General features: G+C 35.7%; 1 protein-coding gene across 1 annotated transcript in view; it reads right to left on the bottom strand.

The window, feature by feature from the left end:
• ULK4 (unc-51 like kinase 4) overlaps positions 1 to 12,437 on the bottom strand; it is a 4,087,308-nt gene that overhangs the window by 2,498,876 nt on the left and 1,575,995 nt on the right. Inside the window, exon 20 of the mRNA XM_044064733.1 lies at positions 9,298 to 9,459. Coding sequence (XP_043920668.1) covers positions 9,298 to 9,459 — 162 coding nt within the window. The remainder of the gene's footprint in view (positions 1 to 9,297; positions 9,460 to 12,437) is intronic.

Raw genomic sequence — 12,437 nt, 5'->3', positions numbered from 1 at the left:
TATCCAAAGCATTGTTAACAAAACTACAGTCTTGCACTCATGAATTGACCTCAACTCCCCCCACATCTTAACCCTCTCAGAAAGCTGGTTAAGACCTCACTTTGCATACCTAGCTTTGCTCCTGCTGAAATACTAATAGTAAACTGTCACCTTAACCCCTATAAAAATTTGCCATTGTATCCATCTACATCCCCCCTGGGGACAGCAACCCTATCCTTGAAAACTTTCTCTTTTGGCTCACCCTAAACATTCCTTATGAAAACCATTATACTTGGCGAAGTAAATATAGACTGGACCACTCTTTCTTCCTCATCTTCTACTCACGGTCTCAATCTGTATGGCTTCCACCAACTAATATCTTCCCCTACCATGTACAACAGAAGCTCTACTTCAGGATCTATAATAGGCTGGACCCCTACTTCTGACCCTTGTCTCTACCATAACCCTGGCATTTTCCCTAACTCTAAGTGAACATCCCCCTATTTATATCCATAGATACTCCTAACACCCTCCCAAAAAAACCTTTACAGAGAATGTCATGATGTGGCTCACTTCAAGCCATACAATCTTATGTCCGCTTTGTCCAACATAAACTGGTCCTTCCTTAAAAACTCCCCCTTGATGCTGTAACCTCTTTCAATACTGTATTTCTAGATGTACTAAACTCTGTGGCACTTTCCAGGAAAATTTGGGTAAAATCAAACTGTGCTCCCTGGTTTAACTAAGCAAACATGCTGTATCATGGATGTTGCCTGGAAAACTTGGGCCAGAAATAAAACTCCTCCCTTATTCCAAAGCTACAAGGAATTTAGAAACAGGTGTAAAAAAACTAGTTATCAGAGACAAAAAAAAACTTTCTTTGCCTCCAACCAAAGTAGCCCACATAACCCTAAAAAGTTTTGGTCTACTATAAATGAAATCCTCCACCCTGGTAATCCTCCTACCCTCAACCTGTTCCCTCTCAATACTGTCTCAGAGACTGCTGCTCTTTTAAATAATTACTTTATTGAAATTATTCAAAAGCTAACTCCAAATAGCTCTATTGTCTCCTCTATACCTTTATTTCCCAGTCCTCCTTCCTCCAATACATTTTCCCTACAACCAGTTCCCATTGCCTTCATCAAGTCCCAACTAAATAAACTTAAGCCCTGCTTTCCTGCTCTCCCTCTTTTGACTATCTACCTTCCTACTTTTTTTAAAATTGCTGCCAGTGTGCTATCACTTACCCTGTCTCTATCCTTATTAATGATTCTATTACTGAATCTCTTGTCCCAGATGTATGGAAATCCTTCTACACAATCCCTCTTCACAAAAGAAGAAACACCACTGACCCATCAAACTATTATCCTATTGCTATACTATCCCCCTTTCCAAAATTCTAGAAAAGTGTGTCCACAATCAGCTACTTAAACACCCGCTAGATAATAACCTTCTTACTCCCACCCAACACGGCTTCAGACCCCACCACAGAACATCAACAGCTCTACTCTCATTCACCCAAACAGTAGCAGAAGCCAGTGACAACAACCTCCTAGTTTCCTGCTTATTCCTCAACCTCTCCAAAGCATTTGATACTGTCTCTCACTCTAAACTGATAACTAAACTCTCTGACCTTCAATTTCTCCACCCCTCTAAGCTGGTTTTCTAGCTACGTATCTAACAGAAAACAATCTATAAGCTGTAAAACTGTCACCTCCCTGTTTCTTCCTGTTTACACTGGTGTCCCCCAATGCTCTATATTGAGTCATCTCTTCTTCAATATTTTTACTAACAGTTTATGCTCTGCTACCAACCTCTCCACACTCTACAATATGCTGATGACCCTTATTAGCACTGCCCACAGCATCACAGAACTCCTTGCTCTTACCCAAGACACTTTTAAGTCCATCAAAACCAGGCTCACTGATAATAAACTAATTCTAAATCCAAAAAAAAATAAACTTATACTTTTCCTTCCTAAAACACTGGTAACACACACATCCACATTCTCTATTACCTCCCTCAACAATACCACTATTAGACCAAAACCCCATGCTAAATTACTTGGTGTTATAATTGATGATGAATTAAAATTCAACATACATATCCATCATTGCATTAAAAAAAAAAACACCAGAAACTTGGTCTCCTGTACCGTAACCACAAACTACTTTCACCCTCCACCAAACCCTCCCTGGCCTTGTCGCTCAAATTACTCTGTCTTTTGTATACAGCTCCAGTTTATACTAACCTTCAGTCATCACTTCTCCCTAAACTAGAGCAAGTATACAATAAAATAGCTAGATCCGCCTCTAATCTCTCTTACAAATCCCACCACTGCCTCGCCCTTAAATTATTACAATCACTTGAATTCCCTAAACAATTATTTCTTTCTCAACTGCATATCACACATTCAATTCTTTATAATCCCATTTCCTGTCCCTCCATCTCTAATATAGCATCCCTATATAACCCTCAATGTCACCTTTGTACATCTGACACACATCTTCTTGACATTTACAAACTGTCAAAAAATATTGGTAAGTCCCTATATAAATATATATTATCGAGGTAATCCTTTATTTTAATGACTCAGTACCTTAGTCTGTTAAATGCCTTGCATACAGTACATTCTGGATGGCACACTGGTGCAGTGGTTGTGTTGTCGCCTTACAAGAAGAGGTTCTATTGTTCGATTCTCGGCTGGGATGCCTTCTGTGTGGAGTATGCATCTGTATGGGTTTTCTCCGGATGGTCTGGTTTTCTCCCACGTTACAAAGACATGCATCTAGAGTGTTTTACCACGGGCCTCCACTGAAAATTGCCTTTGTTCCAAGTTGGAATATCCTGGTAAATAAATGTTAAATAAAATAAAAAATTCTGCTTAGCACTGTGCTACTATAACATCTGTCAGTCCCTCTAAAAGAATACATGTTGCTTCTTAATCATATCTCTCGTTCATTTATTTCCACCCCACTTTTAAACTTCACTTTAATTTTATCTCACTCCCTAGCTATATTTTCAGAAGAAATTGTCTTCTCTAGTAACTCCTGAATAATTTCCACTACCCATTCCTTAAATTCCTCTCTTTTCAACAATTAAGTGGGAAAGCACCAGTGTATCATTTTTATTTCACTACCCTGTGTTTTTATTTTAGTTGTTATTGGCATGTGATCTGAAATAGTTACTGGATGCATATCAAAACTTTCAATTAAATGCACATGTTCCTATGAAACGTAAGTTCTGTCTAGCCTAGCCCAGTTTTTCTGTCTTGAGGAATAATATGTAAATTCACTCCAAATTCCTACTACTGAATTCACATCCTCCATGCCAAATGTTTTCATAAATTTCTTCAAAAATGTGCCCTCTTTTGTTATATTTTCCCCTATGGGCCCCTTCCCAGATGCATCTTCCCTGCTGCAAAGCAAATTCCAGTCCCCACCTATAAGTAATATTCCCTGCTGAAAATTAATAATTTATCCCGGAAGTTTTTAAAGCTCCATTATAGCAGTTTTTGGTGGAATACAAATACATGTCAGTGTAATCCTCCTCCCTTCCCTGTGGTCCCTTATTACTACAAACCTATTATTATCATTTTTATCTTCTTCTATCAGTATTGGAGCTTGTCTTGCAAATATAAGTAAGTGCTCCTCTTTTTTGTTGTTCCAGAAATAACAGTCCTGAAAATCTTTCTTTATCAAAATGTTAATTTCTTTCCAAAACTGTCTCCTGTAGCATAGCTATTTGCATGCTACAGTCTTAATATAGTTCACTACTCTTTCTTTTTTGTATATATCCGTGATACCATTAACATTTAAAGATAGTATTGAAAGGGTCATTATGGTAAAATGTTTTTATTCCCACCTTTTATTTGCAACAGCTTTTTTGTTAAGTATCTAGTTCCAGCTTTTGTGTTACATGCCCCTACTAATGTTTGGCAAGTTGACCTTTTATACACTTGTTTCTTGTCATCTCCATTTGAGCCTATGCCACATTTTACAAATTGTTTTTGTTTTACTGAAAATACAAAAAAACAAATACACCCCAATACACCCCAAAGACCTATTAACTTAATATTAACACACAAAGCTATGTACATCTTCAAATACTGAGATTTTACCTTCCTAATAGGAACAATTGTCCCAAACTAACAGCCACACTCATAGACTTGGATTAGCCTAAAATGAAGGTTATCTATGCTGAGACCGATTGGTACACCACCTGTGCTTCTACTAAGTGCTGTCTGGTTTTGTCTTATCTATATTGCTCTCCCAAAATGAGAAAACACTTGAATGCTTTCAGAAAACATCATCTCCAAGCAACTGAAAGAAAGTCATTCAAAGAAAGAGGTTTTCCATTTTTATTGCTCTTTATCAGATTGTCTCCATAGAGACATGATAATCAGATACAGAGTTGCTTCTTCAAGTATTTGCTTATTTATTTACTAGAAGAGAGCTGTATTACATTCAATGTTTTTCCATTTATTTGCTTTATTTTAAAACTTGTTACTAGATAAAGCCAAAAGCATTAATCCAGTCATTCCCCTATGCAAGAATCAGAAAAGGCACATAATTTTTTCTTGTCATACTATTTTGAGCAGACCTTTCTCCTTCTTTTATTTTCTTTTTTTTTTTTTTTTACATTGCAGTGATTACATTTCTTAAAAAAGGACAAGGAAAAGAAGTAAAGAAGAGGAAAAACAGGGCATCAGATCCAGCTTCATTACAAGGCCATTTCAATCCTAAACCATGATTATAAAGTATTTATGTCCATAATGGCTAAAAGCATGGCAAAAGTGATGCTAAAATTGATTGACATAGATCATTGTGATTTTGTGAAGGAGAGACAAACATCTGACAAAATTAACAGAACACTAATGATGCAGAAGGAAGATGAATCTAAGAAAATGCCATTGTTATTGGTGGGTCTTGATGTAGAGAAAGCATTTGACAGAGTAAGCTGGGAGTTTATGAACACGGCAATGAAAGCATTTGCATTCCCTAATAAAATTATAAGGTTGATTAGGAGGAGATATGAGGGATCGGAGGTAAAAAATATAGAGAGTGGGGTTCCTCTCTGGTAATTTCTGCTTGAGCAGAGGAACCAGGCAGGGGTGTCCTCTTTCCCCTTTGTTATTTGCAATATTTAAAATAATTTTCAAAGAAAATAAGAGACTCAGAAATTCAAGGATATTATTGGTATAGTAGTCAAGAAAATCTGGCTCTGTTTGCACATGATGTTATTTTATAGCCAATAATACCAGAAAAGGACATTTCAGTGTTGTGGAACACTTTGAGGCAGTTTCAAATCTTTTTGGGATACAAAATTAATGGAGCTAAAGCAAAGGCAATAGCTGTAAATTATGTACCCATACATGAATTGGTTCAGCAATATCCATATTGATGGGGACATGATAAAATGAAGTAGTTAGGAGTATAGATTAAAAGGATTCTGGTGTGGCAGCTAAGGATATGCGAGAAGCAACTAAACAAAAGATAATAGTGTAGTGAGTTGGCAGACTTTAAAGATTCCCTGCAGAGGGTACTGGGTGAGCAAATTGGTGTAACTAAGGAATTTTTTTTTTGAGCTGAGATACAGAATCAGAATTGCCTAGACACAGTAAGGCCTTGCTGAGTCTAATTATGATGGCTGCCAAAAAAGCAATTACTAGAAAACACAAATCAAAGTATAAACCACCTTTACTAAAAGTAGTGAATATAGTAACAGATATATAACAACTGGAACTGGGATCTTTAGAAAAGGGTAGGAGCAAAATACACAAGAAAAAATGAGAATTGTCAGAACATGCAGAGGAGGAACAAGGTTTCAAAGAAGATTGGATTTGAATGTGCTATGTAATGTCTGACTGACAATGAATGGATAAATTATAAGTGATATACAATGATTGCAGCTACAATTATGTCCATATGGTTTGTGAAGTATAATGTTCGCAACTAAAATTATGTCAGTATGGTTTGTTTTCATTTATATAAATTTATGATTGCCTATGTCATATGCAATAATTTAATAAAGATGTTTCTTGTTTAAAAAAAAGAAAGAAATGCAGAGTGCAAATAGCAATGCTACAGGAGACATATGTGGAAAGAAATGATCATGAGAATTTGATAATAAAATGATTTCAGGATGCATATCCGGTAGAATATCAATGATAAAGGAAAAGGGGAGTACTTATGCTAATTACTAGATGAAATCCAATAGTGATAGAAGAGGGAAAAAGATAGTAATGGTAGATTTGTAGTAGCAAGGGACTACTGCAAAGGGAGGAGGATTGCACTGGCATGTACTTTACTATATCATGGAATGCAAATGCTTCTATTTTCTTACTCAAAAATGCCAGATTATTCTGTTGAATACTTTCTCTGCATGAAGACCTAGCAACAGTGGTATTTTCTTACCTTATGCTTCTCTTTAGATCATCATTGTTCTGCTGCTGTTGTCAAGTGTATGCCTTCATTCCACAAAACCACACTGATCCATTTCTATCTATTTTGGCCATTTCTGCCATTCTTTCAGCTATTATAGACATAATCACTTTACAATCATGTTTCTTCGCCACTAACACTGGACATTCATTTGTTAAAGGAAGACTATTCATAAGATTGCAATCTCTTATTTAAAAAAAAGCACTTGCTTGAACAAAACAACATGTCATTATATTAAACCAATGGCATTAATACAGATGTTCACCTATTGTTGTTGTTGTTGTGTCTTTCGGCTTATCCCGGCCAAGGTTCACCACAGCGGAACTCCAGTCCGCTAATGCTTGATAGTGGATTTTTATGTGCCAAGTTACCAGCCCTGACGCACAACCTTCAACGAAGGCACGCCCATTCACGCATGCCTCCACACAGAAGACGCTCTAGCTGAGAATCGAATGCGACAACGTCTTGCTGTGAGGTGACAACACTACCGCAGCACCACTATGCAAAGGTAAAAGAAAACATTTCAACTGTACATATATTATATTATACTGAATGCACGTTTACACTGCTTCCCTCACCCCAACAGCCCAAGATTACAGTCCATTAACTCAAATGTGCCTTTCTCCAGTCTTTCTTCACTTTCTACACTGTAATGCCTACACTTCTTAAAACTAAAAGAAGGAAAAAAGTACTTATTTACATTAGTATCTTCATCATACACAACAGTTACTAAAAATACTTTACTATGTAACATGCAATTTATATCATGAAATGTTTTATATAAATACTGTTAATTACAAAAATTGTTTTGCTTGCAGTTACTTTCTCTTTTTTCTGGTTTCTTTTCCTTCAGTAACCTTCCAACATCAACGACATGAAGTGGGGCAGATGACTGTCAATCCCCCCACATGTTTAAGAAAGTCAACAAAAATCCAATCTTTCTCGACCTCTTTTTATTTTAAATCTATACTTCACAGCTCTATTTGGTGCAGGTATTGACTCAGTGTAAACATGTGACCTTTTCAACTTTTCTCCACTGTTGCATAACAACACAGTTAAAATATTTAAGTAAGGTGGGCATCCACCTTTGGGTGGATACAAGAGAGCTTGTACCCTGAAAAAATGCAGATTTAGATGTTCTGATGAGCTGAATCTTCATCTTATTTTTTGTCTAATTGAAGCTTCAGCTAGTTAAACTCAAGAAACACAGAAGCCAGTAATAAAGATGGCTGACTGCCACAGAATGTTGATGATCTGGTTTATGATATGAAAAGCACCATCCTTCACTGACAGGACAGCACTGTATAATACCAAAGTATATAATCATCTTATAGTAAAGGATGTCAAAGTTAAGAGCTGTCAATCACTTGAGATACTAACATTAAGCGTACTTATTCTTACTAATTCATGTTAGCTTCATCTTTAAAGGAAACTGCAGAATTGTGTATAAACCCATTGAGATGCTAACAATTTCAATAATTTAATCCAGAAGAAGCACTCCACCTATTACCAACCCAATGCAGGTCACTAGGTCTTTACTATGACTAGACTGTTGAATACTACATTGTGTGTGTGTTTGTGTGTTAGGAAAAGGTCCCATCATCATGTATTATTTTCTAATAATATTAAACAATAACAACACTGGGAAAAATAATTCCACTATCATTAGACTTGTTAAATATACCTAAAAAGTGTGGATAATGAAGTAAACAATTGAATATAAAAGGTTGTACATTACAGTGCAATTAAGGAGTATGATTATTGCACTGCAATGTCGTACATTAGACTGTCTCACTTCTCTTACAGAAAACAGTTTGAAATATGTGCATTTTAATGAATAAAAATTGTTAAAATGCAAGAAACATTAAATATACCTTTTACTGCAACATGTTTTAACATTAATCAAGAATTCCAAAAATAGTCACTGTGTTATTTATCTACTTGGTAAGTTAAAATATGCAAGCATAATAAAAGTGCTTGGCAAATATTTTTAAACGCAAAGCAGTATTAATTAATGCAACCTAATCTAGTAATTTTAATGGAACTGTTTGCTACACTTTAGATTTAACATACTTCTGAATAGGGGTATTTGCGTTTATTTAAAAAGACACATATATGATAAAGTAAGCAGCCTTGATAAGTACATTCAAGCAGGCTGAATATTCCATGGATGTAGCAGTTTCACATCTCTTTAATGAGCAAACATTAGTGATGTTGCCCTCTTTCTTCATTCAAATTGAATCTCTCACTCTCTCTGTCTCTTTCCTGTATTTTATTTTCATAACACAAATGAAAGTTTGCCGGTAAATGCAATTATTTAAAGGTTCTCCAAGTTTCACTACTGAAATGTTGTTGTCTTAAGATGTTAAATGCACAGCAATGTGTCTTTGTTTAAATAACAGATTAAGTTTGGTAACTGTTGCAGCTAAAATGAACTGATCTGATCAAAAGATAAAGAGAAGAATGAGACATATTTACAGCCAGCAAGGAAACTCTAACACAAAGTATTAAGAAATATTTACATTTTATGAGGTGTTTAACACACATAAGAAGAACACATCACCCATGAAAAATGTGTTTAACATATTTAATTATGTAAGAAAGGTTTCAATTTTAGGACTCAGCTGAAGGTTTCCACAGTATAAAGTTAGCAACCAGGTAGATGGCTATTGTATGAGTTTGATGGGTGGTGCTAATACAAAACAGTTCTAGTTATATGAGCAATGAACAGTTTAAAGTATGATGTAAATAAGGGCCACAAAAAATACAATGTATAGTCCAACTACCACAGCAGCAGCATTTCTGTTTTATGCAAAAGAAGTTGTTTGACTTTTAGATCAAATCAGAAATTGTACAAATCCATCCAACTACTTACTGAAATAGCTGTGACTCTCAGTGAATCCACAGTAGAATGTGTGAAGAGATACCAAAGCATTGGACCAATTTCTCCAGTGATGAACCCTTCAGCTTGAACAGAGACTGTAGTACACACATTTTCAACAATCTTGGCAGCCATATGATTCACAACAGGCTCTTCCTAGAATAAATATGATACAGAATAGTTATGATTTCATTACAGCTCTTCAGCTTTGAAGAAAAGCTGCAAAATGCTAAATGTCGAGGTAATGAACTGTGTGGTACTATCAAATAAATTTCAACTCTAATTTAGTAAAAAATGAAATATTACGACTTACAGAAAAAGACTGTACATATAAAAGTTACAAAAGCAATAATTCTATCAGTGAATCCTTCAGTGAAAGTTCATATATAAGAAGACACTTGCCATAATGGCAGATCTTTGAAAGAGATCACTTTAACAATAAATCATTATAGCTGAGCTTACTTTCCAGCAAAGCAGCAGAAATTCCATCCAGATTTTTCCACATCTGTAGTTTTCCCTTTGTGAAGTCCAGGGCTGGTATCATGCCAAAATTAGTAGTAATGTAAGCTGGCATGCATACCTCCTACAACCATGATCAGCTTGCTCCAATATCTGTTCTTTTGAGCAAGAGCAACATGCTCATATTCAAACGATTTAAACAGTAAACCACTGCACTACTGACACATTCTGCAATCAAATAATTATGCAGCTATATAAATATAGCATTTATAAGAAAAAAAATGTTAAAATCAGGAGACAATAAAAAAATGCTAAAATCAGGAGACAATAAAATCAATCACGAGACGGCAGCGTAGCGCTTTCACTCACTTTAATGCAACTGAGCTCCTTCAGAAAAATTGCCTCACATACTCCATTCATTTAAATATAGTGTGTCACTACATCACATGACTTAAACCTTAATTGATCAGTATAAAAATATATAAATATAAAAATATAATTATGCGTTTGTATATAACTTCACACACATAAAATCTATGTTTTGTTGTATAAAAGAACATTTCAATAATATAATCTCAAACAAACTAAAAATAATAATAATTATCTAAGCTTTGCTAATAACAAAAAACACTTGATATTGATAGTGCCGTTAAGGCCAGGTGTTTGATCAGCTATCAAAAATATTTGCCATAAACTTTCACGACACTCAAGTAATGTCTTATAATCCCCTGTAAATAAATCATAATTAACTCTCTCTAACACATTATTATTTTTAGTTTGTTTGAGATAATATTATTGAAATGTTCTTTTACACAACAAAACATAGATTTTTATGTGTGTGAAGTTATATATAAACACATAATTATATTTATATATTTTTATACTAATCAATTAAGGTTTAAGTCATGTGATGTAGTGACACACTATATTTAAATGAATGGAGTGTGTGAGTCAATTTTTCTGAAGAAGCTCAGTTGCATTAAAGTGAGTAAAAGCACTAAGCTGCCGTCTCGTGATTGATTTTATTGTCTACTGATTTTGGTGTTTTATTTTACTTTGTTTCTGATTTCGTTTGCTTGTGCTTAACTTTTTGTTGGTGTACACCATGACTGGAGGCGAATCTACACAGGACAGCAATTTGAATCTCACGATACATGTCACTCCTGAAGACTCTGCTGGTTTTTCGGACCAGCTTGCCTCTATCATTAAGGGGGCTATTCGTGAAGGCTTTTTGAGACTTTTCGGTACTTCGGGTTATAATTATATTTTTATATTTATATATTTTTATACTGATCAATTAAGGTTTAAGTCATGTGATGTAGTGACACACTATATTTAAATGAATGGAGTGTGTGAGGCAATTTTTCTAAAGAAGCTCAGTTGCATTAAAGTGAGTGAAAGCGCTAAGCGGCCGTCTCGTGATTGATTTTATTGTCTCCTGATTTTGGTGTTTTATTTGACTTTGTTTCTGGTTTCGTTTGCTTGTGCTTAAAAAAATGATGCTACAATGAGTCTTTGTTCAACTGAACTAGCCTTGAAAAACATCAATGCAACAATAAATTATAACTTACAAAATCCACAGCAGCTTTAAATCAGGGTACTTGGAAGTAACTGAATTCTCTGAAGTACAGTTGTGAAGCGACTTGTTTTACCCCTGGAATGTGTGTATAAGTTGTAATGCTTGCGCATTAGTCTCAGTACCAGCTTCAAATATAACCAAATCTGAAACATTTCTAATACATGTATGCACAGGAATGTGCAGATCTAACAGAGTATTCAACAATAAATCCCTTCAAAGTTTTATTATACTTCTCTTAACCCCCCCCCCCCCCAAAAAAAAAAAAACACAATGAGCCAACCATTTATGTAAAACCTGTTTTGACACAAGATGGCCATTTTAGCCCTTCAAGACAAAGCATAAGAAGATGGTCAGCTTGTCTAAAAAAGTTTGGCTTTTCCTAGAAAATGCTTTAACATTCTCCAGAGCAACAACATATGCGGAAGACAGTGTCTTGTATTCCTCCAGTTCTTGAAAGGGATAAAGCTATGACTATAAACCAGGTGACCTGGTAGAAATTAGCAACATGGGCATCTGACAAAGGTGGTAGGGATGAGAAGCATGACCATTCCAAGTGGGAGGATGCATGCTGGTGAAGGCAGATGTATCAATGAGCCCTGGTGGAGGCTGTAGCTTGGAGAGTTCACCAGGCTGGACAAGCAAGACAGCTAAGGAGTGTCTACTCAAGATCCTGGGGCAGGTATGCCCTCACAGACTTCCCCTCTTTGTCTACCCAGCAAAAAGTAACCATGTCAGTATGCTGAGAGTAGGGCTTGGGGTTCAAGCCCTGGCAAACCAGTCAGCCTATGTGACACTACTGGCTCCGGCTCCACTCAGTGCTTCCCTTCCGACCCACAAAAATGTGTCACTCAGAGAGTAATACTTATGTCAAGAGATTTCCCAGTCCCTTTCCTTCCTGTTAGGTTGTACCTGGAAATTAGTAGGATCTGTGGGAAAGAGAAGAGTAGCTGAAAGTCAACCTGAGGGGCTCCAGAGAAAGAAAAAAAAAATGCTCTTACGTTTTCATATTTAGAAAAATACTACTCATATCTTTTTTACCATGAATTTAGCCTAGTTCTGTTTATTTTATATTTCATGTTATTACTATTTGTCTTGC

The sequence above is a fragment of the Protopterus annectens genome, chromosome 3.part0, assembly GCF_019279795.1.
Source record: "Protopterus annectens isolate FY-2018-M chromosome 3.part0, PAN1.0, whole genome shotgun sequence".
Lineage (NCBI taxonomy): Eukaryota > Metazoa > Chordata > Ceratodontiformes > Protopteridae > Protopterus > Protopterus annectens.
This window is presented reverse-complemented; position numbering and strand designations above follow the sequence as displayed.